Below are 27236 nucleotides of genomic sequence, written 5' to 3'. Positions count from 1 at the left end.
TACATGCCCACTGGTTCCTCAGTTCAGTCTACCATTTTTGCTCTCATATGTTCTATCAATAGTATCTTACTGGTCACTGAATCCACTCCTCAGGCTTGTGCCAGAATTAACGATCTAAAAAACAAATTTGACCACGTCATTTCCCTGTTTTGACACTATTCAATGCTGCTCCATAACCCTTAAAACAATTTACAGATACCTTAAAGGACACATCTGGCCCTGATGATGTCTGCAGCCTTAGTCTTACACTCTCTGTCTGTGTTCAAGCTGTATTCAACTAATCCCTCTATCTGGAATACCTCTCTCCACCTCCAAGTACCTACTCATACCTGAGGATTTTATGTAAATATTAATTCTTCTGGGAAGCATTTCTATAGAGATGGCATTAAGAGATGCCTCCATTCTGCTCACTTAAGATACCCTATGCTTATAGTTTTGGGCACATATCACAATGCACTGAATTTGCTTGTATCCCCCGTTAAACCACAAAGTCTTGAGGGCAGCCACTATGTTTTATGCAATACTGTACCTCCGTAAACTTAAACAGTGCTTGGTCCTTAATACATTCTTGATGGATCTATGGATGAATTGGAGGATTGACGGATGGATAGGATGGATTTTACAAAGTAAGAAGGTTAGAACAAAATTTTTGCCATTAACAACTCTGGGTTTAAAAAAAGTCATTTTAAGAAGGCTTATGTTTCACATCCTCTAATTACCCCTGAAGGTTAATATTAGAAGCCCACCTACACCACCTAGGCAGTGCTAAAAACCACTTAATCCCATGTCCTTTGGGTCCATAGAATAATTGATAATTTGGATCCAGAAAAATCATTACCAATACAATTAGATGCTCAAAAGAGACCCAGTCGTACTGTTAGAGGAATAAGACATAAAGTGGCAGGATTTGTAGACTAAAAGGGAGAGAACAAAACAAAAACAAAACAAAATACTAAATAATTAGCACCTCCACCTTTATAACTATAATATTCATTAAGTACTCATTATGTGAAAGCTGTTACAATAAGAATTTACATGGTTCATGTTCCTATTTAAGAACAGGGGAACTGGGGCTTCCCTGGTGGTACAGTGGTTGAGAATCCGCCTGCCAATGCGGGGACACGGGTTTGAGCCCTGGTTCGGGAAGATCCCACATGCCATGGAGCAACTAAGCCCATGTACCACAACTACTGAGCCTGCGCTCTAGAGCCCACGAGCCACAACTACTGAGCCCATATACTGCAACTACTGAAGCCTGCGCACCTAGAGCCTGAGCTCCACAACAAGAGAAGCCACCTCAATGAGAAGCCCATGCACCACAACAAAGAGTAGCCCCCACTCGCCGCAATTAGAGAAAGCCCACAAGCAGTGATGAAGACCCAACGCAGCCAATAAATAAATAAATAAATAAATTTAAAAAAAGAAAAGGGGAACTGAAATCACATATTATTATCTTTTAACAGATTTAAGAAAAAGATGGTGCCTGCCAATAAACCATAACATTTCTCTCTTTTGCTAATGAAAATTCTTCTATCCCTTCATCCATAAAAAGGTTTAAAAATCCACTTCAGGCACAGTGGTAAGTGCTTTTCATATATTTTGTCATTTAATAGTCAGGATAATCCTATGAGTTTGGTATTATTATGATGATCATTTTATGGATTAGAGCAAGACTACACAATTCAGAACACTTGATCAAGTCACACAAATATTAAATCACAAAGCTAAACCTGGCACTAGGAATGTTTAGCCCCAAAGCCTGTGTTCTTATCCAGTAAAGTGCATTGCCAGGCAATGATAAAACGTACTGAGATGCCCTCAATGAGGTCACAGTTTAGTGGGAAACAAAAGCACACATGTAAAATTTGACAAATAGCATTGTTATTATACTACAAGTTGTTACAGGGTACAGTTCGGTGCATACATTCTAAACAAAGGAATAAGATACTTTGGAAAGCTATAGTATTTAGGAGGCTTAATTGTATCTTTCTTGTACATTAAGAAAGTAATAAATTCAGCTGCATAAGCTCAAGATGAGATAACGGTATGGCTTTCCACTAAATGCTTCCTTAAAATAATTTTTTTTTTTTTTTGGCCATGCCGCACGACTTGCATGGGATCTTAGTTCCCCAACGAGGGACTGCACGCGCCCTCGGCAATGAAAGGGTGTAGTCCTTACCACTGGACAAACAGGGAATTCCCTAAAATAATTCTTAATGTTAATAATTCTTTATGACAAATGTATCTAATATGGAAAAAAGACCTCATATAAGGAGCAATATTAGAGTTAATGAAAAAGTTCTCAGGAATTGAAAACAGAAATTAAGACTGTACAAACAGTTATTTATTACGTGTGTGTGTGTATATATAACTTCTTTTCAAAAGCAATCTTAAATCATACTATCTATGGTATTTATACAGATTTGAGCATCATGAAGTATACAATATAACAGGTAACACCATTCATGCCAATTTTTCTCTCCTATAAAATTGTTTCTGTAGTATGTTGAAACAAAATGCTTAAGCAAAATTAATCATCTGAAGAGTAAAAATAAAATTTCTAATAGGCAATCTCTAATAGTTGAAACTCTTCTCTGGCTAAATTAACTAACTCATTTAATTTAGTCTTCATAAAATATAAACGCTACAATTGTTTTTCACTTTTAAGATTAAATTTTAGAATTTTATTACACGAAATAATAAAAAGAGGAGTCTTAAGAAATTACTGGGTCTATATATATATATATATATATATATATATATATATTTTTTTTTTTTTTTTTGCTGTACGTGGGCCTCTCACTGCTGTGGCCCCTCCTGCCGCGGAGCACAGACTCCCAACGCACAGCCCCAGCGGCCATGGCTCACAGGCCCAGCCGCTCCGTGGCACGCGGGATCCTCCCGGACCGGGGCACGAACCCGCGTCCCCTGCATTGGCAGGCGGACTCCCAACCACTGCACCACCAGGGAAGCCCCTGGGTCAATATTTTTAATTGCTTATATAACATTGACTATTTCAAATTTTCCTTTTTAAAACTGGCTCATGGCTTTAAACTTGTTAATGTATTTTCTGTGTTTCCTACACAACTCGGTTTTTTTCTCTAAAGTGAACGCTGCAAATTGCCTTGGATGGCCAATAATGAAAAAGCAATACCATTTATTAATTTTGTATAAGTTATCTTCCACCCCTGAGATTCCTTGGAGGGGAAGAGCATGTCTGAATTTCACCAAACAGTGCCAAAGGCAGAAAGTGAGAGAAACTAAACAAATGCATCCTGGAGGGAGAGAAAATGCCTGCAGCAGCAAATGACCTACTACATACCTCGTTAAACAGGCTTTGATGTTATAATTTGTTAATTTCTGGGGGAAAAAAGATAATTAACAATAGTTTAAGTTTGTTCTCATAGAAGTATTTAACTTCTATCTGTGTAAGTTTTTGATCACAAACAACACACACTGTTCAAGAGGGCAGTCCACTTCCAAACCATTATAATACTAAGTAAATGTGCAAGAAAAGCTCAATGAAAAGACATTTTCTTACTATCAGAAAATGCAAACTAAGAAGTACATTAAACTTTCCTTAAGAAAGTTTTAAAATATTGTTGGCATTTGTTTCTCCAGATAAATGTTTTTTTAAAATATTTTGAAGACCAATTCATTGTAAGAAAAGGTAATTTTATTCAAATATGCAGCTCATGGTATGAATAAGCAAGTACTCATTTCCCAACAGAATTGACAAGTCTTTCAAATAATGGTTTATTTTTTTTCAAAAAATCAACACAGCAATTTGGAATTTCAACATACACAGATATTTGTATGTATGAAGGCATGTGTGTTTCTGTATATGATGTAATCATGAGGATGGTTCAAAACATACCTATTTTTAATAATAAATAAATTGATCCTTATTAAAGTAAGTTACTATTTAACAACCTATGTTCAAGCTGTACCATAACAAAATCCATAAATGCATACGTATGTAGCTTCATATCTTAAACTTTATCCTTTATTTATTTATTTTTATTTATTTATTTATTTTTTGCGTTATGCGGGCCTCTCACGGTTGTGGCCTCTCCCATTGAAGAGCACAGGCTCCGGACGCGCAGGCTCAGCAGCCATGGCTCACGGGCCCAGCCGCTCCGCGGCATGTGGGATCTTCCCGGACCGGGGCACGAACCCGTGTCCCCTGCATTGGCAGGCGGACTCCCAACCACTGCGCCACCAGGGAAGCCCTATCCTTTATTTTTAACTAGATTTCCATTCTCTGTGTAATCATAAAGATAACTTAATAGAATTGTTTTAAATAGGCTTAAAGATAACTTAATAGAATTATTTTAAAAGCTTCAGTCACACTATTAAATATGGGAAAACTGAAAACAATAACAAAAGCAACTGTCTTCACTATCAAAAGGAAAAGCAAAGCTGAATTGCTTACTTAACAGTATTTCCCCTAACTTTTTAAATTAGTTTCTTTTGGATACACACTTACATGACTTAACATTATCACTGTATTACTGCACAAATAAAAGGTCAAAGGAGAGCTTCAAACAAACATTAATTTTCTCCAGTGATTATGAGAATATTTCATTCTGTAGTTTTAATAAAATAATAAATTGTGAAATAACTCATTTTCATTCAGAATTTAATTTAATGGCATTGTATGTTCATTATAGTTTAAACTCTAGGTAACAAAAAAATAATCGTTTGAGAAGCAAGAGGGAGGGGATATGGGTATATATGTAGACGTATAGCTGATTCACTTTGTGATAACAGCAGAAACTAACACACCATTGTAAAGCGATTATACTCCAATAAAGATGTTAAAAAAATAGTTTGCTATGCTATATCATTTCTATATGGCATTCATAACCTAAATTGACTTAAATCTTATGATCATATAAAAATCAAATGTGCATGACCCTGAAACTATATCAGTTTTTTGTTTTGTTTTCTTTTGTTGTTTAGCCACGCTGTGCAGCTTGCAGGATCTCAGTTCCCCGACCAGGGATTGAACCCAGGCCAGGGCAGTGAAAGCCCAGAATCCTCACCACTATGCCACCAGGGAACTCCCACTCCCATATATCAGTTTTTGGGGTTTTTTTAAATTGTAGAATGTATACCTAACACAATACTATTGGTGCTTTTAATTTTTTATTACTACTACTTCAAGCCTTCTTCCATAGCCTTCAAGCTTTATGAGGTATACTCATCCTTGTATATCCATTTCATAAACAAGGTACAATCTCCTTTTCAATAAGGATTATAAACACAAAGCAACAACATAGGTCCTAAGATTGTTACATCTGATTGCATACTTGACAGTATGGAGTTACTGATTATATTTACATTTGGAGTAAACTGATAAAAGTTTATTTTAAAAGTTTAAATATAGAAGTACATGATTCTAAATATACAAAGTATGCAAAGATACTCCACCTAATTCTTACAACTGCAATTTTTAAGTGGTGATTTGTTTTATGTCCAGGAAAACAAAAAACTATATATCCTATGTTTAAAAAAAAAAAAAAGAGTTAAAATACTAGCCTGTTACTATTCAGAATTACTACTGAAATCCAGCTTAATTTAGGAAGTTATATTACAAATAAAAAGCAGGTAGTTAATAGAGGTGTCTTTTCACATTAAATCTTTAACTCAATTAGGCATTAGTTAGAATTTCTAATATCATATTGAAATAGGCAATTTATCTAGGAATTAATATTTTTAAATATGCCTTTTATTTACATCATGTAAACAGTTGAAAAAAAAATCACCAACAAATAACATCACACATGAAATGCTACTGAACTAGTCCCCTGGAAACTAATAATTTTTTACCCTTAAATTCGCTTAACATTATTTTCTTTAAAATACTTTAGCGATTATTTAAATATAGTACATTCGGTTTAAAGCTTGGTGACTTAGACTAAAAGTGCAAACTATACTTTCACAAATTACCTACCTTTCATAATTTCCTGCCTCGATTATTTCAAGTAAAAGTTTAGACTATTTCCTACTACTAAAGGATGACATTTTCCATTTTAGTTCTCAAAATAAAATAACTTAGGGGACAAACTGATAAATACTGGAAGTAATTTTTTTAAATGATGTTCAAGATAAACAAAAGTATAAAGGCTAAAAACCAAAAGAAACCAAAAGTACAGTGAGAAACGCAAAGCTGGCCTCTCTTTAATCTTTTCTTGTTAAACCTAGGGTACTCAAGAATTGTCAACTAATTAGTCCATTTTATTGATGACATTTTTCTCTAGGGAAGTTATTTTAGAAGTTTAACCCTGGAGCAAGTCATAGCTTCTCCAGTCTTTGAAAGTGTCCAGAGCATTGATTATAACTGCAGGAGGTGTTACCTTCTACCCCAGAGAATCTCACCCTGCACAATCTTACACACTCTCTCACTCCCAAAATAGCTTTGATTCAGCAATTCACACTGCTTCCGCTGATATTAAAGGAAGAACCACAGAAAACGGATCAGCAGTTAAAATGAAATAGAAGTGTGTGGGGGGGAATACAGATCATGGATATAGTAGCACAAAGCTCAAGAGTAAAGCAGATTTGAAAAAGACATCAGAGTGACTCAAAAGGGAACAACATGACAGAAATTAAACAAGATTTTTATGTTTGCCTTCTGTGCATTTAAACTCATCTCAGCCTCCACTGAAATTCTTATCATACATAAACCCCAAGGCTTTCAGCATACTGTCAAAACCACACCCTCTCTTTCTCTTTCTAAGTCTCCAGAGTCACTTCTTAGGTAGCCAAGAAAAAAGACAGAAGAATTCAAATATGCATGTAATTGAGAAACAGACCATTTTATAACCAAATTCTGATTATAAACAATATTTTTTCATGTAAAAATGTACCTAATTGTTTTAAAATCCAGTATTTTTTCTCTTGCACTTAATGAAAAGGCCTAGGTCTACTTTAAAAGTTTTTTGAAGTCAGGAATAAACACAGGGTAGAGGACCAGAAATAAGACATGAGGGGCCTTGCAATATCTTTCTTGGGATGATGTCAGAATATCAAGGTGCTCTATGCTGTCATAGTTAGCTTTCCACTTGACTATAGAAAAAGCTTAAGTATATGCTTAATTAGTTAATTAGTTCAGTACTAGAGAACAATCTAGATTCAAAGAGCTATCATCACAGAATGGCTTATTCACATCTATCTCAGAAACAGTGACCAAAATTCAAGAAGGTAATTGGATTTTTAAAACCGAACGTCGTTTTTTTCCCCCTCAATTCACTCATGACAGGGCCAGAAGGTAATGATGTATCTGCCATGATGCAATGAGCAGACCTGTCTTCTGTCAAGAGTTGAAATCATGAAGGAATAAGCTGTCGTTAACAACTTCTCTCCAAACACTAGAGCTGTCATTTCATTGTTTTCTTTTGCTGGCATGGGGGCTGGTGTGGTGGCCTCATATACCTTGTCAGTTCAGTAATGTGCTAAGCTGTTAACCTTTTCCGGAATTCTTGACTTGAGCAATCTTTTATGAAGACTATAATGTAAGAGCTTATATTTTCTTTGATTCCTTTATGTTTCTCTCAAAGTTTACTTTTAAAATTTGGAATTAGTGCTTTTGGTTTCAACCTATAGTTTAGTAGTCTATATTTCAAATAGAAAAAAAAAAGCATTTACTTTTAAAAGGTTTGAAATGTAAGTTATAGTGATCTAAATTCAGCCAGTCTTTAAGGGGAAAAAAAATCAATAATTATTTAAAGTTTCTTGTAGTTTTATAATCAAACATTTAAACTCTTTTAGAAATGGTTAAATGAATAACTATAATAGTATATTCATGAATATTTTCTTTAAAAAATTTTAATAATAAAATAATATCTTTTTAAAATTATAAAAGTAATAATTGCTCAAGGCAAAAAAAAAAAAGAATTGAATAGGAAAATTGAAAATGAATGATAAAAGAAGAAACCTCATGGTTTCTTGTATAGACTTCCAGGAACATCAATGTACATCGATGTATGCATGTAGGTGTATGTATATACATGTAAGTGTACATTTTAACAAATAGTCTCATTCTTATGTTTTCAACGGAAAACTCTTAGACATCATTTCATATGAATGAACACATATACACACATATAACTCATTCTTCTTAATAATTACATAGTCTTCCATGATAAGAATATACCATCATTTAATAAATATTCCCCAAATTGGATATTTAGGTAGTTAGAAGTTTTCATGTTATTACAGACTGCTGTGATTAGCATCATTGTACATATACTCTGTATACTTTGTTTACTGCTCTAGTGTAAATTCCTACAAATGGAATTTAGGGTCAAACATTAACACACATATTTAATTTGGGGAGATATAACCCAAACTGCCATCTTATTGCTTCAATTTACATTCTGACCAATATCTAAACTTGGTATTATCATACAATTTATTGTATGATAATTTACCAATTTATCTGCCAATCTTATATGTTGAAAACTGGCACCTTGTTTTAATAACCATTTCTTTAATTCCCAACACTCTGAATGACTATATTTTAAAGAAGCACAAAAAAGTCTATGAATCATTTCAACAAAAGTATATCTAAAAGGTCCAAGCAATTATCATGTTTTTGAGGTCTCTGAGAACTTAAACATGCATCCCCTGCGAAACTATATTCTACTTATAAACTGCTACATGGGACTGCTACTGTTAAAAATAAAAACTATGTCCTATATTGATACAGGACTTCTGACTACTATCTACTAACTGTCAATGCCCACTAGAATCCTCTTAAAATTTCCGTGTCACCAACTCTGTCAAATACTTATGTTAAAATAGCAAGATCGGGGCTTCCCTGGTGGTGCAGTGGTTAAGAATCTGCCTGCCAATGCAGGGGACATGGGTTCGAGACCTGGTCCGGGAAGATCCCACATGACGCAGAGCAACTAAGCCCGTGCACCACAACTACTGAGCCTGTGCTCTAGAGCCCGTGTGCCATAACTACTGAAGCCCACACGCCTAGAGCTTGTACTCTGCAATAAGAGAAGTCACCGCAATGAGAAGCCTGCTCACTTCAACTAAGAGTAGCCCCCTCTCACTGCAACTAGAGAAAGCCCACGCACAGCAACAAAGATGCAACAGAGACAAAAATAAATAAATAAAACAAATAAATTTTAAAAAAGAAATAGCAAGATCTTGCAGTACTTAGTTGGAAGACTAGGAACTGAAGGCAGTAGTTAGGAGGTGTTACCAAAAATTTATTACTCAAATCACCGGGAAAAATCATATCCTATTTTAGATAACCCTCTATAATGGCTCCATGTACATCTGTGGAAAAAAATCCTAAAACTGTAATCAATCAGCTTAACAAATGTGTCTGTCAAAATGGGGGGAGGGGACCCAAAATGGAGTGAGAAAGGAGAAATCAAAAAGTCAACAGCCAGAATAGAAAAGCTAAGTTACTGCTTATTAAAAGGGAAGCAAATGATTTAAAAACTAAAAAGCTCTAAATCAGCTTTCAAAGTATGTGGTTCATATCAGTCAAGCAACAGTTTATGTAGTCTTCAATTTAGTCATCTTATAATCATAGCGATTTCTAAAAGAAAATCCTAAAATATTCTACTTTGACGAATATTGCTACGTAAGGACGTCATCTCCTGAGGTTTACAAAGCATTTTGTTATATAGAAAATTACTTTAATGTTATTTGTTTTAAAAAGATATGAGTTGCAGACTTCCCTGGTGGTGCAGTGGTTGAGAATCCACCTGCCAATGCAGGGGACACAGGTTTGAGCCCTAGTCCGGGAAGATCCCACATGCCGCGGAGCAACTAAGCCTGTGTACCACAACTACTGAGCCTGCACTCTAGAGCCTGCAGACCACAACTACTGAGCCCTCGTGCCACAACTACTGAAGCCTGCGCACCTAGAGTCTGTGCTCCACAACAAGAGAAGCCACCGCAATGAGAAGCACGTGCACCGCAACGAAGAGTATCTTCCGCTCGCCGCAACCAGAGGAAGCCCACGCGCAGCAACGAAGACCCAATGCAGCCAAAAATTAAAAAAAAAAAAAAAAAAAAAGGATATGAGTTGTAAAGGGACTACCTATCATTGGAATAACCACATAAAAAACGTAATTAAAATGCTATACTGAATTCTTTTGATTATCTCTACTCCTTCCACAAATCACACTAAAATATTAGTTTTAAAAAATATGGATGGTTTACTTTTCACTGTACACTTTCATATATTATTTGATTCTTGAACCATGTGAATATATTGCCATTTAAAAATTAAATAAAAATATATTTTATAGTAGGGGCGGTATTAACCCATCAGGACGAAACTAATGGGAAGACAGTAAGCTGATGGAATTTGTTTGGTATTACAGAGGAAATTCTAACTTAAGCCTCTGGAGATAAATAATAACTAGAAGCAAGCCAACCCACCCACAGAATTTCAGAGAAACTCAAAATTCGGGGTGCCAGTTTTCTTGGAAAGTAGAGGTAGGGCTTGAGTCTAAAAACAGAGGCAGTAGTTGTAAGTTCACATAAGATGCAGTTACCCATCCCCCAGAAGCCAAACAAACCAAAAAACCAAAACCTGAAAACCAAAACACGGGTCAAAATCTCACATTGCACAGCCAACCCTGTCAGAGATCAGTGGTTTTTCCATTAGAGAAATTTATCCAGAGAAGGACTAGAAGGACATCAGATCAGGAAAGGGGAAGAGAGAGACACAGAGCTCAAATCAGGTGTACTGTGCAGAAGTCTGCAAAATGAATAAAGAGAGAGCTCCATAACAAAATATGATGAAAGAACTTTAAAAATTCTACAGGGCTAAAAGAAAAAGTAGGTAACCTCCCAGAAACTAGAGCAAAAATAGATGGAAAATAAGAGAGAAAGTATAGTCAATTAGATAAGACAATTAGAGGCTCAGTCCAGAACTCCAAAACCAAATGAAAATTCCAGAAAAAGAGAAGATTAAAATTATCAAGAAATAACACAACAAAATATTCTCAGAATTGAGAATCATGAATGTGCAGTACAGAATGAAAGGAATCACCACATCCCCAACACAATGAATCAAAAAACCCCACACCAAGAAACCTTCTCAAAAGCAGTATGATTCAATTTCTTAAAACCAGGGAGAAGGAAAAGAAGCTTCCGTGGAGGGAAACAAAAGGATTCAAGATCAGAATGGTACTGGACTTCTCAATTAAAACACTGCAAGTAAAACAACAATGAAACAAAACCTTCAAATTTCAGAATGAAAATGATATTCAGATTGGAATTCTATGACTAGATGAATTATGAAAATAAAGTGAGCAAGTAAAATAAAGGTATTTTTCATAAATACTAGGTTTCAAAAATTGATCTCGTATTCCCTCTTTGATGATTCCAACAAAATGAGAGCATATATCCAAAAAGCTACCGTCATTAGGTCAAGGAAACAGGAGGTCAAACACCAGAGAGAATCTAAGTGGAGTCCCAGGAAGAGAGACAGGGAGGCAGGCTTAGAAAGTGACCAGTCAAGATTGGGACAGAAGTCCACAGAGTTCCAAAAGAGAGCTCTCCAGAAGAACATGAAACCATAAGATTATCTGATAAATTTAGCCATGTAAAAAATTAGAAAGGCCAATCAGAATTAACAACTATTACAAAGAAAACAGAAAACAGTTAGGAAATTATTAATTCTATGAAAATAAACTTGTAGCAGAAATGAGTAGCAACCACAGTACCTACTTGGTTCAGTCATAAGCAATATTAAAGTAGTAGTAATACTGTAAAGCTTGATTGCTGAATTAATCCAAAAACTGTGGGAATGGGAAAGAGATTCTTATGTGCCATAAAAGAAAGTGACTGATAAATCAAGAGACAGCACTATAATTAAAAAATGTTGATATAGAGAATATAATTAAAACCAAAAAGTATTGAGAGTTATTACATCTAGGGAACAGAACTAACAGCTGAGGAAGGATTAGGAAAGGATAACCTTTATTTTGATGTATGTCATTTGTTTTTACTTGATTTTTAAGATTATATGCTTGTATCCTCTGATGTTCTACAGTTTTATTTTAATAAGTTTTAAGTGTAGATTTATCTGTCTTGCTCAAGATATGCCATGCTTTTTCTACAAAGATTTGTGTCTATATTCTCATAAACACTCTACCACTAATATATTGCTTTTTCTCCCATTCTTTTCTATTGCTTTTCTGAAACATCTATTAGAGGATTATTAGATCTTATTCTATTCTCCATGACTTTTTATCTATTATAATTTTTTTCTCAGGTTTTCTCTGCTATATTCTATATACTGTATTCCCCAATTCTAACTTTTAATTTACTAACTCTCTTCAACGGTGCCTGATAGTTTTGCTTGACTTGACTTTTCTTTGTAATGAATCATTTCCTCAAATAATTTTTAGTTTCTGACTACAAATTCTTCTTCATTAGGGATTTACCCTGAATTGTAAAGTGTTGCTGTTGGCACTTTTATGTTTGTTTCCACTTGGTAACCCAGAAGTTTCATCAGTCCAAAGTCCATTTTTACATGAATTTACAGTGCTTGAGATTCCCACACTAAATAAGTTGTCTCAATTCAAACTGCAAATCTAAATCCACCTTTGGGTTAGGATCTGTGGCTTCTATATCTCAGGGGAGGCTGTTTATTTACCCCACCTGGCACCTCTGGCAAACTGACTTTTGCACCTCTAAAAACTAAAAAGGCAGAAGCTTCCAGGGTCTTAGTTTTAGATCCTGCTTCTCAGGCTCAAAGCTGTGCTGTGGACCCCTTGGGGCCTAGGTCTTATACCTCATCAAATATCACCTTCGGGCTGCCACACCCTCCAGGGATTTACCACTGGGGTTTTAAGTTCTTTCTTGTAGTCAGGAATTTAAAGATTCTTTTTCTATCTTTTGAACATAACTAGGTCTTTAATATTTTTGTTATTGCTATGTTTTATTCCATTATTTTTATGGGTGTTTAGTGGGAGGGACAAGTGACTGTTAATTAACTCAGTCCACCATGTTATAGAACCCAAATTGTATACATTACATTGATAAAAATAGCATTAATTTAAAAAACTTAGATATAACAGTATGAAAATTATATGCAAAGTAAGTAATTACGGAAATAGTAGAGTCTTCTGAATAATCCAACTATGAGAAATTAGAAAACAATGTAGGCTTAGTCAAGTTATCAGAATTCCCAAAAACTTATTAAAATTAAAAAAATTTAAGTCACATTGGATATGAATCACTTGTACTTTGAGAGTACTCTTTATAATTTAAACTTTTACTTCACTGATTTTATTATAAAACATTTTCTAGAACTTCTCATCCTCTGTCACACTAAATATAATTGCCATCAAGTCCCACCTTATGCATTACACCTAAAGCCTGAAAAGTATATATAAATTCTCAACCAATCCAAAAAGTATTACCTACGCCAGTGGTTCTCTGTGGTGCCCAACGAGCAGCACTGGCATCACCTGAGATATTCTCAGATATGTAAATTCTCAGGCCCCAACCAGACCTTCTGAATTAAAACCTGGGATCTGAACAGGGCAATCTGTTTCAAGAAGCCCTCCACGTGATTCTGATGCATGGTAAAAATTTGACTTCATGGACCAGGGGCTTCCAAACTGCTCCCCATGAAACTTTTCGACAGTATATACATCTCAATCAGTCAAAGCCTGGATAGGGAGAGATCGGTGACATGTCTACGGTGCGAAATTTAAGGAGGCACTCACTCTCACGGTCCTACAAGGACTGCACATCATGAGAGTGACTGACCCCTTAAATTTTGTACCCCTGTACCACCCCTGCAATTAGTAATGAAACAAACTGTCACCTATTTTCCTTGCCCTTTTTATAGAGATCAACTAAAATGCCTGAAAAGATCAGAGAAGAAATAAGTATGAGAAAATCTCAAACTGCACAATCAGACACTGAATAATTAGTACTTGGCTATATGATATACTGTTTCTTACTCCAATTAATATATTATGCAATTAAGATTGTTAAGCACTGAAAATATTAGCTATGCCTCCTGAGAAGCACTGTGGGCATTTATCTGATATGTACTATTTCTCCAACAAGAAATCTTAATACATTTTTAATAATAAAGTTCTTAAGTATCTAAACTGCAGGGATTAGAGTATCTGTAGTTTTTAAACTGTCATCTATGGAGCCCCAGGGTCAGGGAATAAATCTCAGGTGCTGTTGTGAGAATGGTTCCAATCTTCACTTCAGCTTCAACCAAAGTGGCTCCACAGATTCAAACACAAGTTTTGTTTTTTTTACAAAACAGTCCAGTAGAGGCAGGGTTCTAGTGTTGGAAAAAAGTTTTAACCTTACCATGATATGACTCCTATTTTAGGACCTTTTATCTTATACTAAAAATCTGCAAGGAATATAGCATAAATATTATTAACAACACTGAGTAGAGATAATCTTGTCTGGCCTGAAAAATATCAGAATTTACTGCAGTTGTGATATGAAAATGGACAGACCATGGAAAACAGAGTAGTGGCTCCCAGCCCTTTGTAAACTATGGAAACATTTCTTTAAATACAATTTTAGAAAAAAGTCCAGAAAATAAAAACATGTAGGAGTAATCTGATTAAAAAGAATGAGACAACTTCTTTTTCCTTGTTAGTCTTCCTCTTCCTGCTTCCTAAAATACCATCCTTTCCCCCACCTGTCTCCACACCCTCCCACACACAAACACAGAGCAACCCTTGAAGAATTACCAGAGAAACACCATGAAAAAGTAAAACCAAAGTAATAAAATCACTTTATCTGAATTAAAAAGAGATATCCATTTTTAAATGTTCACCATGTAGAAAGTTACCAGAATAAAGTTCATAAAATTGAGAATAAAGTATATAAACTAAACTTTTCAAAGTACACAACATACACTAAATACTAAGGAACTTAGAAATCAGCTGCTTTATTTCAAGGAACCCTGAGCTGCTCTGACTGAGAAAAGCACAAAAATGGCAAGGCAATGAAATGCTGTTATCCCCCACTATTCCTACTTAAAAGGACAAAATGACTGACTATTCTAATGTTACTGATAAACCTCCTCCCTCTTGTTTAGGATCTCAACAGATAGTTTGTTCAAAGGTATTTGGGATGGCTTTCCCTATACTCTATACTCTATAGCCCTATACTCCCCTATACTTCAAAAAACCCTGTACAACAATAAAATATTCTAGAATGGGAAAGGCTTAGTTGATCTAGTAGCACAGACAATATAATTTACATAAAGTATCTCACCAAGCACGTGTTTGTACAAACATCTGATTTTCTTTACTAAATTGTATGTTCAAATATTCACCAAATTGTGATCACATTTCACATGTAAAGTTCTTAAAATACATCAACAGCATCTGTCCTAACCACTAACTAATGTGCCAGAGAGTAAGTTCATTTCACTATTCATAACCTGAAATATGAAGCAGTTTAAATAAATTTATTTTAGTTACTTAAATTCTACCAAAAAACACACTATCGAAGTTTGCAACGAATCAAAAGTAATGTCTTTGTGTTCTTTGCACATCCATGAAGACTGAAAAAAAAAAATACACAATTCACCTATGAAATTCTACTTGCAGCATTTTAAGGGCCTCAAAATCTATTAACAAAATATTCTTTAGGAGCTGGGCTGAGCTTTACGCTTATCATTTCAGAGTTAAAGTAGGAAACATATCTTTGACCTTTGCAATCATAAGTGTATCAAGTAATATCTTTCCACTTTTAATTACAAAAATGTAATAATGTAGCTCTTATAAAGCATACGTGATAACTTTCCGTTATTATATTAACCTTTTATAAGTAAAGATGTCACTTTACCTTTATTTTTCTGAAGAAAATCTCTGCTTATATGTGAAAGAAAAGCAACTTTGCAAAATTTAACTATTCATTGCAGAACTTAAGAATAAGACAGTAAAACAAGTCGCCAAATATTAAGATGTAACAAAGCTAGGTCAGAAAAAGAAATTTCACCACTACAGGAAAGAAAACCTTGAACACAATTTTAAAACACCAATTTCTAAAAAGTTGAAATTCAAGTAAGAAGAAAGTATAATTCAGTAAATACTGCAATTTACCATTTTGTATGTCTTTGTCTTATTCATAAAGCATTACATTTGTGGGCTCTAAAGAGTCGTTTTTTAAGAATAAGATATTAATTTAAAGGTAGCAGAATTCCTTTAGTCTCTAACTTCACTAAATCACGTAGGCAGAGATTTACAAAAGCAGTCATGATTTTTTTCAGAAGTATTTTCAATAATATTGATAAGTATTTGATAATTTAACTGATATTTCATGTAATAAGAAACGAAAAAATTTAGAACTGAAAATACTCATTTCAAAGATTTTATCTAAATGTTCGTATACTTAAGATGCGTTTTTGCTCTTATTGTAAAGGCAAAATAATACAGAATAATCTTTCACTACAAATAAAATAAATAAGAACAATTTAAAGATAAGACTATGTTTAGGAAAGACTTTTTAAAAGACATGATAAAATAATTTATAACACATACTAAAACAGAGCTATAAAATGCCAAAAAAAAATAAAGGAAATTGCACTTACATCCATAGCTCTCTTAATAAAAGGTATCTGTGTGCCACTGTCCAGATCTTCATTTATAATAAGCCTTCTAGCCCACTGACCTGCCCTCACAACACCACTACCATGAATTAAAACCATCAGTTTCTGTGGATTTGTCAAAGCATCCTCACTCATAAAGATAAAACTCTTTGGTTCACTCTCAGAGGCATCTACCTGTAATTAAAAAAAATTAAATAATAAATAAATGTTTTCTGATCAGGTTTAGACACAAATGAGAAAACAACTAATGGTTACTATAAATTATAGAATGACTATTATAGAATTATAGAAGTAAAAAAACTTTAAAATAAAATTTTCATTAGAGATTGATAATTATATATAAGGTAGAGGAGCAAAAAAAGACATGATAGTAATTTAAACATATAAAAATATGAAAAAAGAATACTGGAAATATGTCTTTCTCCATTATTATTGTATATTTAATATTATATTATCATTATAAATAAGAATAACTAATTTTTAAGTGCTTCCTATGATCTAGATACTATGCTAAATGTTTAAAAAGTATTATTTCTGTTAAGGTCGCACTATTATTATATTCATTTATAGATGAAGAAGTTGAGGCCTAGAGAGTTTAAATAACTCGCCCAAGGTCACAGCTATTAAGCCTATAAGTTATAATAGAAATATGTTGCACCTAAAATAAAAAACAGAAAAACCCAGCTGGAGAATACACATATTGGAAAACCATATATTAGCAAGGAAAACTACTAAGCTTTTAACAACAGTAGGAGGGGGAACTATTTAAAAATTCAAACACCAACTGTTCTGTGTAAATGGACTTAGAAATTTCATTCAGAGTATGAACACAGGATTATATAACAATTATCTTATGAAGGAATATTATTTGTATACTTTGATAACCTTATTTTATGTACTAGCTATTTATGGTATGAAAAGTGAATATTCTTAGTCATTTTGATTACACTTAATAGTTAGGCTTATACTAGATGATGTATGATTTAGATTTGAAAGATTCAAAAGACTTTTAGAAAGGGATAACTTCCCAACCTCTTATTACATATGCCATGGCATGCACTGAGTGGTATTCCACATCAGCAGTGGCAAGTAACTAGGAATGGCAGCCTTTGTGCAACCAGGTCAGAGCCAAGTTAAAATCTTGACAGCTGGTAATAAACACCTCCTCAAATAGAGAAAGTCAATCCACATGCTGGGTAATGCAATAGCACTTCACTTCATCAACAATATAGATTAATAAAATTACCAAAATAAGAAAGAAAAAAACTCAATACCAAAAAATGCCTTGGATTCCAAATGTTCCCAGTCACTACTCCTGGGACACACACAAAAAATTAAATTTCTCTGTTTCTAAAACAATCAGATTGGTGTCAGTAATGGATGCTTAGCCAGTTGTTTAAACAGGGCACAAAAGGTAATTATTTCAGCAAGAAGAGCACGGCCACAGGGCTCAAGAAAAAAAATACCACCTTCTCAGTGAAGCCTTCTCTGACCACCCCATTTAAACACTTCCCCAAGAATTCCCTAGTCCCATTCTGTTTTATGTTCCTCCATAGCACATAACACAATCTAATATGCTTTTAATAATATTCTATTATTTACCATCTGCTCCCTCCACTAGAATGTAAGTCCAGGAAGGCATAGACCTTTGTTTGTCTCCAGCTACATTCCCAATGCCTAGAAGAAAGGCTGGCACATTGTAGGCACTCATTTATATAAGAATGAATGAACTTTTGGAATAAAGAATCTTATCAAGCATCACTAGTGAATTCCTTTAGATAAAAGGCATTTAACTAAATAATGCATCCTCTTAACTGCTTACAATACTTGCCTGGTTCAGAAAGCACAAATGGAAGATTAAATGAATGCATGACTACAAAGAATTTTAAAAGAACTATACAATGCTTAGAATTAAAATGGCATATCTGTATCTTTATTAGTAGTAATTAAATATGCAGTAAGAGAAGTATGAAGTATAACACTACCACATTAGCTTCACTTGTATGTGACGTCTAGAATAAACAAATTACTATGATGACAATGGATATGACTGAAGTCACAGAGGAAGAAAAGTGGATGGGAGACAGACGAAAGCCAACTCTGAGAAAAAAAACTCCCTTTTACCTAGGATTATATGAAAGCAGATGAATCATTCAGTTAAAATGGCTTAAAAAAAGAAAATGGTGATAAGAACAAAAGAAAAAATTAAAAAGCAAAGCTGTCAGTGAAAAATAAAAAAGAGGCTACAGAGGTTTCCAGTCATTCATTTACCAAAAAGTATGTCTAAATATGCACAAATAAAAGAGCCTCTTAAAGTCAGTGAGGCCTTAATGGATCCTGGAATGTATGGAAATGGACATCTGTTTATCTTAATGAAAAAACCCCTAGCTATAGACTTTCCAGCAGGTGCTGATCACTGTTTCTTTTTTCCATCATACTAAGTCCCCTGTTACCAAGCACCTGAGTCAATTTTTTAAGCAATGGAATGTTGGCACTTTAAATTCCACAGTAATCACTTTAAAACTGGAAAAGTACTTATTTTCTGAAGATAAACATGTGTTTTTTTATATCATACCACTGTTCAAGAATTTTTTAAGGGGCTACAAGTCAAGGTAGCCATGAACAAATGAATAAATGTTTTACTTGAACATCCAGATATGCTGACTTTGAAAATATCAGAATGTCAGAGTATTTAAGGAAAAAAAATAAAAATGAACAATGTAATGGTATTAATGATTAAGGAATAAGAACAGTATTTAAGCTGGTCATTGACATATTCATCTCAATATAATGCAGAACTGTGAGTCTGCAGCTGGTGGCTATAATTTACTCTGTGTAAAATTAGTGCTAATTTAAAATAGAAAAATATCTATATGAATAAAATAATTTTTCCTTCATTAACTTAAGTTTTGAAATGGTTGTTCCAAGGCCATTTATCTTCAAACAATGGTAATTTACTAAGATGAGCTTTCATTAAGGAATACACATAAAGGTCATTCCAGTGTTCCACCTCAGGTTAGAGACAAATCAACCTCAAAGGCCAATTGGTCAGTGAGACTGCACCAAACAATTTTTAGCAATTAACAATTCACTTTGGGATACTTATGAAAATCACTAATTTTGATATTTATTTAAATATGATTGAATAAATTGAATGCAAATCTGTAGTCAAGCTAAATTCACGTATCCAGTATTCTACACAAGTGTGAGATACTAAAATGGAGAATATTTTGTACCTATTTCTGTGAGGTGGAAAGTAAACATGAGACATGATCATGATCTGTCAAATCATGGATTTCCACGAAGTGCTGTCATTTAAAAAAAAAAAGTTTTTCTTTCCTTGTTAAATATTTCAACTGTAACAATAAAACTTAGTTTATCATCAGGAAAAAAAAGTTTGGTGGTATTCCTGTAGTAAAAAAAAATGACTTTGAACAACAACAAAAAAAACCCACTCTCACTGCTAGCTTTGGGATTTAAGAGAACTCAGGAGAAAACTAATACTTAGGGAAGAAAAATTCACAACTATATAAAATATGTGATGATAATCTAAGGAGAGATAAACTTCCTAAAATAAAAATTTTCTTGTTTCTTTAATGTTTATAAAATTAGGGAATCTTTACTAACCAAAAATGGACATGAAGGTTGTTATAGGTCTCATATAATGTAAAGCTCCCTCTGTGTAACTTTATAGTCTACATTTAAAAAAGAGGAAAATAATTGAAGTCCTTCTAAATCTAATCTCAGGCTTTCTATAAAGAAAATTAATGAAAGGCAACCATATAACATGAGAGATATGGCCAATTATCTTGTATTTTGTTCTAGAAATCTAGGGAATTAAAGTGAGTTTAAAGGTTCCATGGAACTAGAAGTATTACAGAGTTAAAGGACTCAATATTAATTGTGCTGTAACAATGAATTAACCTAAGGCTTTTTAAATATCATTCTTCAGAAACTTCGAAAGAAACAGAATTAACAAGAAAAGAAGACTGGACAAAGTGACAAAATTCTACCTTAACTTTCCAGAAGACAAAATTCAATATATAGTTTTAATAGAGTAAGACACTAGACCTAAAGTCAAAACTAAAAGAGATTTGAATCCAAAAAAGACTTTTATATTCACTCCCCAAAAGATACTAAAATCTTGGTCTTCACATAATTCAAAAGGAAGGAAAGGTTTCAAAAAAACAAGGGTTGGCTTAGTCATTACGTGGAATAACATTGAATATTTTATTCACTGCTATGCCACTAGCACTTGGAACAGTACCTGGTACCCTAAAATAAATATTTGTTGAATGAATGAATAAATGATTAACAATGTGACCTAGTACTTGAGATTGCCTATAGAAAATTAAATATAAAATAGATTTCTTTTTTAAAAAAATCAACCTATGGAATTAATTTGGGAGGATGGATAGCATTAAAAAATCCTCAAACCCTCCAATTCATAGTAGAATAACACTGCCCAAAGAACTTTAAAATTTCATGCAAAATTTCATGTAAACAAAATTATCAATATTCAAAGTTTTGTGCCTTAAATAAATTACTTTCATGAAGTCTTGGAGATTCATATAGATTGTAAAATCAGAGAGTTGTCAGGGACCTTAAAGATCATCTAGTCTACCATCATTACACACATAAGGTTACTATTTCTTCATTTAAACACTTAATATTTCATGTTTTCCATTAAAAACAAAAAAGTTCTTTTGAGAAGCTGAATCACAGAACAAATTTCAAACTTTTTCACTCTGAAATGGCAAAATGTGCAAAACTTCAAAAAAGTGTTCTACCAAAAAAGAGATGAGTAGTGTTATGAAACATGAAGCACCAGGAGTGAATCTGGGGATGTGCAGAGGAAATAACAGAGAAATAAAACATATAATTTAAAAAAAAAATCAAGAAATAATTAAAGCGATGGTGAATGTCTAACACAAGAAAAGGAACACTGGTTTACTTCAAATAAATACGTAAAAATAAACTATAGCAATGAAATGAGAAAAGGTAGAGGAAAGGGTAGTCCTTTTGTGTCATCATTTTCAAAAAAGACTGGAAAGCAGTTTTTCTTTACACTGAAGAATATTACTTTTTAAGAACTATTGTGCACAATGAGATGAGATATAATGACAGGAATTTAATATTATCTTTATCAATATCAAAACACTAGGATCTTAACATTTAAACTTATCACAGTTAACCTAAAACAAAAGTTTTCTTCTGAATTGAAAACTATTTTATTTGGAACTATAAATATTTTTAAAAATTGGACTTACTGGAATAGATATTTTTTTCAAATTACAGTCCTTTTCCAGGAGCTCATATACATACTTCGTGATGATCTAAGTAGGAAAGAAATAACATATTAAGATACAATGTTGTCCATTATCAAAATTCACATAAATTATTAAAATTTATTGCTCTGAATATCTATCTTGGAATATTTTCATACTAAATTAAGAGGCTCTTGGGCTTCCCTGGTGGCACAGTGGTTGAGAGTCTGCCTGCTAATGCAGGGGACACGGGTTCGAGCCCTGGTCTGGGAAGATCCCACATGCCGCGGAGCAACTGGGCCCGTGAGCCACAACTACTGAGCCTGCGTGTCTGGAGCCTGTGCTCTGCAACAAGAGAGGCCCCAATAGTGAGAGGCCGGCGCACCGCGATGAAGAGTGGCCCCCACTTGCCACAACCAGAGAAAGCCCTCACACAGAAACAAAGACCCAATACAGCCCAAAATAAATAAATAAATAAATAAATTTTAAAATAAATTAAAAAAAATTTAAATTAAGAGGCTCTTTACTGGTTTACTTCCTGCTGCTGTGTACTGAATAACTATGGACCTTAATACTAAGGATTCGAAATAGTTAATATAAACACAAAAATACACAAGCACTTTCTATTTTACAAAGCAATACTCTGTAAGCATATTTTCCTTTTTTTTCAGTATTTCTAGAATTCTCTTTTCCCTATAATTTCCCTATAGGTATTATATCTAATATAGTACTATCATGACTCTGCTGAATCCTAACACTTCTTTTGTATTCCATGAATCAAAGAGGGAAAAGTCAGAGGTATTCCAAATAGAAAAGGAAAACTGATCCAGCAAAGCCAGGTACCAGTTAGTACTACCGGTTTTATTAGGCAGAAACATGGCTCCCCAAAGATGTCTACATCCTAACTCCTGTTAACCTGTTAATATGTTATGTTACATGGTAAAAGGGACTTTGCAGATATGATTAAGGTTAAGAACCCAAAATGGGGATATTACCCTGGATTATCTGAGTGGGCCCAACTTAACCATATGAATACTTATAAGTAAAACATTACAGGACAGTATGTCAGAAGATGCAAAGTGAGAAGGCCTCGACAGGCCATTGCTGGTTTTGAAGATGGAGGAAGCAGACAACGAGCCAGGAAATGTGGTGGCCTTTAAAAGATGGCATAATCCTCAGTTTATAGCCAGTAAGAAAACAAGACCTAGGTGCTATACTTGCAAGGAACTGAATTCTGCCAACAACTCAAAGAAGCAGTAAATGGATTCTCCCCTAAAGACTCCAGAAAGGAACAGCCTGTCCAACACCTTGATTTTAGTCTGGTGGCACTCATACTGAACTTCTGACCTCAAGAATTGTAGGATAATATATTTGTGTTGTTTTAAGCCACTAAATTTACGGTAATTTGTTACAGCAGCAACAGAAAACTAATACACTATTTCTATTAAAGAAAGCAAAGCAAGTGAAGAAAGAGATGTCTGGAGTAAAAGTGATGATTTAATAGGCTTTAATGGTCATTTTAAGAAGTGTTTCAAAAATATCTTTAATCATCTATGCACAGTATCTCAGAGAATAATTTTAGCAGCAACATAATTAAAAGTCAAGTCTTAATATGAAACAAGATCAGATGATTTTTTTTTTAGAAAAATTAAGATCACTTTGGTGCTGTCTTCTGTCATCTGAAATAAGATTCTCTATCTTGCTTTCTCTAATAGGTCCAAAATCCCTCTTTCTGTGTATACATATTCATTCATTTTAGAAACAGTATATTAGATGTATGCTAGAACAGTTTTATATTGTCTGGTAATAGTAATTTCAAAAGCTACAACACTAAACTAGAACTAGGTGATAATCTACTAGTTATTAATTGAATAGTATTCCTGTATTTTATGTAGAATTTTAAATTATGTTCATTATACCTTCACCAGAAAGTAGCAGTACTATAAACCTGAAAGAGTAAATATATGTATGAGTCTAAAAATATACATGAAGTTATAAATGGGTTACCACTTCAAGAGAAATGGTTTAACTAAATGAGATTAGCTAAAATGAGTGGGTTATCAGTTCTAAAAATTTCCTTCTATGAAATCATAAAATATCCTTACATTTAAAGAAACAATAAAACCAATCAAACTTAAAATCAAATGAATTCTACCACCATGCAAAATACTTACAAGACATAATTTGAGAATTAAAAAATTATTTTGTCACGTTATACCTTGTATCAATACGAAATACATATTGCAGTTAATTCTCAATTTCATACTGCAATATAATACAAAACAATTCAAACACTGCTTACATTTGACTTTGAAAAACATTATAGAGCAAGTATCTGTTCTAATAAAGCCATACATAGAGTTGGAAAGACACTACCTAACTTGCCCAATTTCCCTTGTTCTCAAAGTCCTGACTGCAGAAGAAAAGCAACCATAAACTAAACCATCTAACTTGTAGGCAGTTTTCTCTGCTGGAATGTTCTCCTCCACCCTAGTCATCCTCCAAGAGATAGATCACATGTCAGCTGCTTTAGGTGACTTTTTCCTGCCTCATCCCAACCCTCCAAGGTAAGACAAAATGTCCCACCTCTGTGCTTCTCTGCACATGCCTGAAGCATATGAGTTTGATATTATTCACCTGTCTTGTTACCTGACTAGCCTGAGAACACTAAAATTTAGGTATCCTACCTCTACATTTCTGTGTATCCATACAGGATACTGTCTGGTGCATTGGAGGTACTTTAAAACAGTATACAAATTCTCTTCACTGTTCATTCTGTCTATGTCCTTTGAGGGAGGTAAGTATTTCAGATTTTTAAAAAAATCTTTCTAACTGCTGAATTGAGGCTTAGAAAGAAAGCATCAAGGATTCATAGCCTTACAGCTTGAGGAGGACTGCAGTCTGCATTTAGAAAAGTCAATAAATGAAAAGATAATTTTGAAAAAAATAGATGAAAAAAGTATCTCGCCCAAATGTAATCTATGTTCAAATATTCACTAGAAACATTGTTTCCAGTGAAGTTCCTACATGAAAAGAAAAGGCTTAAGAGACTAATAAGACTGAGTGAAAGTGAAATCTTCATTCTAATAAGAAACATAGGAACTTCTGGTTTCTGTTCTGAAATATGAAGAGCCTGGAAGTAGTCACTCCTATCCTCACAAAAAGGAAAAAGCTGAACAAACTGAAAACCAACGACTCTTCTTAGATCTATTGGATATTTGAGGTCACAGGGCAAACTGCTTCCCTGAAAACTGGAGAGACAGCCAGGCAGATACAGAGGATAAGGACTTACTGGTAACAAAAGCACAGGCGCAGAACTGTTGGCTGAAGCCAGTCCTGGGGTAGGAACACTTTCAACTATAATTGATTAATTTCTGGAAGTTCAATATGAATACTAGCTTAAGAATGAAAAATTAGGAGGGGCCTCAGCCTTAAAGAAGGATTCTCCAAACTTCTATGAGTTTTACCTCCATGAGCCTCACTAGGTTCTCACTGTGGAGATTAAGAGAAAAATCCTCACCTGCTTCCAGCAGGGGAAGAGGAAAGTAACAATTTTGAAATACTACTGAACTCTGTTCTACTTAATAAGGGCTTCCCACAAGGAAAACTATTTCACCAGAGTGTAACTGACACAGAGGAAGCAAAAAGTTCACTGAAAGACTGAGACCTAATCATAGGACTATAGAAGGTTTCCTCCCACCCTTCCTCACATTACCACCATAGCAATAGGGCTCCTATAAAATAACAAGGAATGAGATACTGCAAGGCTCACCCCTATTTAAAGTCTCCAGGAACACTTAAAGACAACAGGAAAAACAAAAACAAGGACATAAGAGGAAATTTTAGACTTGGCCACAAGAGCTACAGCAAATAGTAGACACAGACTGACTCCTAGCCAGATAAACATAAAACTTCAAACTAAAGACCTATCTACCAAAGTTGCCTTTTACCCAATATAACATGTCCAGCTTTCAACAAAAAATTACCAGGCACACTAAAAGGCAAAAAGAAAGAACCTGAAGAGACAAATCAAGCATCAGAAAATTTGGAATTATCAGAATTGGAATTTAAAACAATAAGTAATATGCCAAAGGATTTACTGAAAAAGTTGACAACATAAAAGAACAGATGAGTATGTAAGCTGAGAGATGGAAACTCTAAGAAAGAATCAAAAGAAAATGCTATATCAAAAACACTGTAATGAAAATGAAGAATGCCTTTGATGGGCTCATCAGTAGACTAGATATGGCCAAGAAAAGAATCAAAGAGTTTCAAGATGTAACAGTACACACTTTCAAAACTGTAATGCAAAGAGGAAAAGAAAAAAATGAAAAGATGGAACAGAATATCTGAGAATTATAGGGCAATTACAAAAGTTTTAACATATGCATAATAGTAATACCAGAAAGAGAAGAAAGAGAAAAGAACAGAGGAACAATTTGACATAATAATGGCTGAGAATATTCCAAAATCAACGACAGACACAAAACCACAGATCCAGGTGATCCAAAGAACTCCAAACAGGATAAATACCAAAACCACACCTGGCCATATCATATTAAAACTGCACAAAGCCAAACACAAAGAATCCAGACTGGCAGTATGGAGAGATCTGGGGGAGTGAGGGATGTGGAAGACTTTACCTAGAGAGGAAAATAAAATAAGAATTATATCAGACTTCTCTTCAGAATCACACATGTAAGAAGAGAGCAGATTGAAATATTCAAAGTATTGAAAGAAAAAAATCCACCAATCTATAATTCTGTATCCAGTGAACTTATCCTTCAAAGGTGAGAAATAAAGATTTTTTCAATCAAAAATTGAGGGAATTTTTGCAAGTAGATCTACCACAAGAAATGTTAAAATAAATTATTCAGAGAGAAGGAAAATTATATAGGTCAGAAATTTGGATGTACATAAAGAAAGGAAGAGTGTTAGAGAGGAATAAATTAAGGTAAAATAATTTTTAAATTTTTTCTTATTTTTTAAAATAAATTTATTTATTTATTTATTTTTGGCTGCATTGGGTCTTCGTTGCTGCACACAGGCTTTCTCTAGTTGCGGCAAGCAGGGGCTACTCTTGGTTGCAGTACGTGGGCTTCTCATTGCAGTGGCTTCTCTTGTTTGCGGAGCACGGGCTCTAGGTGTGCAGGCTTCAGTCGTTGTGGCACGCGGGCTCAGTAGTTGTGGCTCACGGGCTCTAGAGCACAGGCTCAATAGTTGTGGCGCACAGGCTTAGTTGCTCCATGGCACGTGGGATCTTCCCAGACCAGGGCTTGAACCCGTGTCCCCTGCATTGGCAGGCAGATTCTCAACCACTGTGCCACCAGGGAAGTCCCTTTTCTTATTTTTAATTGACCTAACAGACAACAGTT

General features: G+C 34.2%; 1 protein-coding gene across 7 annotated transcripts in view; it reads right to left on the bottom strand.

Moving 5' to 3' along the window:
• Positions 1–27236, bottom strand: part of ARB2A (ARB2 cotranscriptional regulator A) — a 427691-nt gene that overhangs the window by 300891 nt on the left and 99564 nt on the right. For 6 of the 7 annotated variants that reach the window (XM_027100623.1, XM_027100620.1, XM_027100618.1 and 3 more), the window contains 2 exons: positions 21865–21930; positions 16577–16768 (listed from right to left, as the gene is read on the bottom strand). The exons of the other annotated variant lie outside the window; for it this stretch is intronic. In XM_027100623.1, the coding sequence (XP_026956424.1) occupies positions 16577–16768; positions 21865–21930 (258 nt within the window). The remainder of the gene's footprint in view (positions 1–16576; positions 16769–21864; positions 21931–27236) is intronic. 7 annotated transcript variants of the gene reach the window in all.

This window comes from Aethalodelphis obliquidens, unplaced genomic scaffold (genome assembly GCF_003676395.1).
Source record: "Aethalodelphis obliquidens isolate GAN/ISIS:26980383/991018 unplaced genomic scaffold, ASM367639v1 scaffold4, whole genome shotgun sequence".
NCBI lineage: Eukaryota > Metazoa > Chordata > Mammalia > Artiodactyla > Delphinidae > Aethalodelphis > Aethalodelphis obliquidens.
Note: the sequence above shows the minus strand (reverse complement) of the source record. Positions and strands in the feature narration are given on the sequence as shown.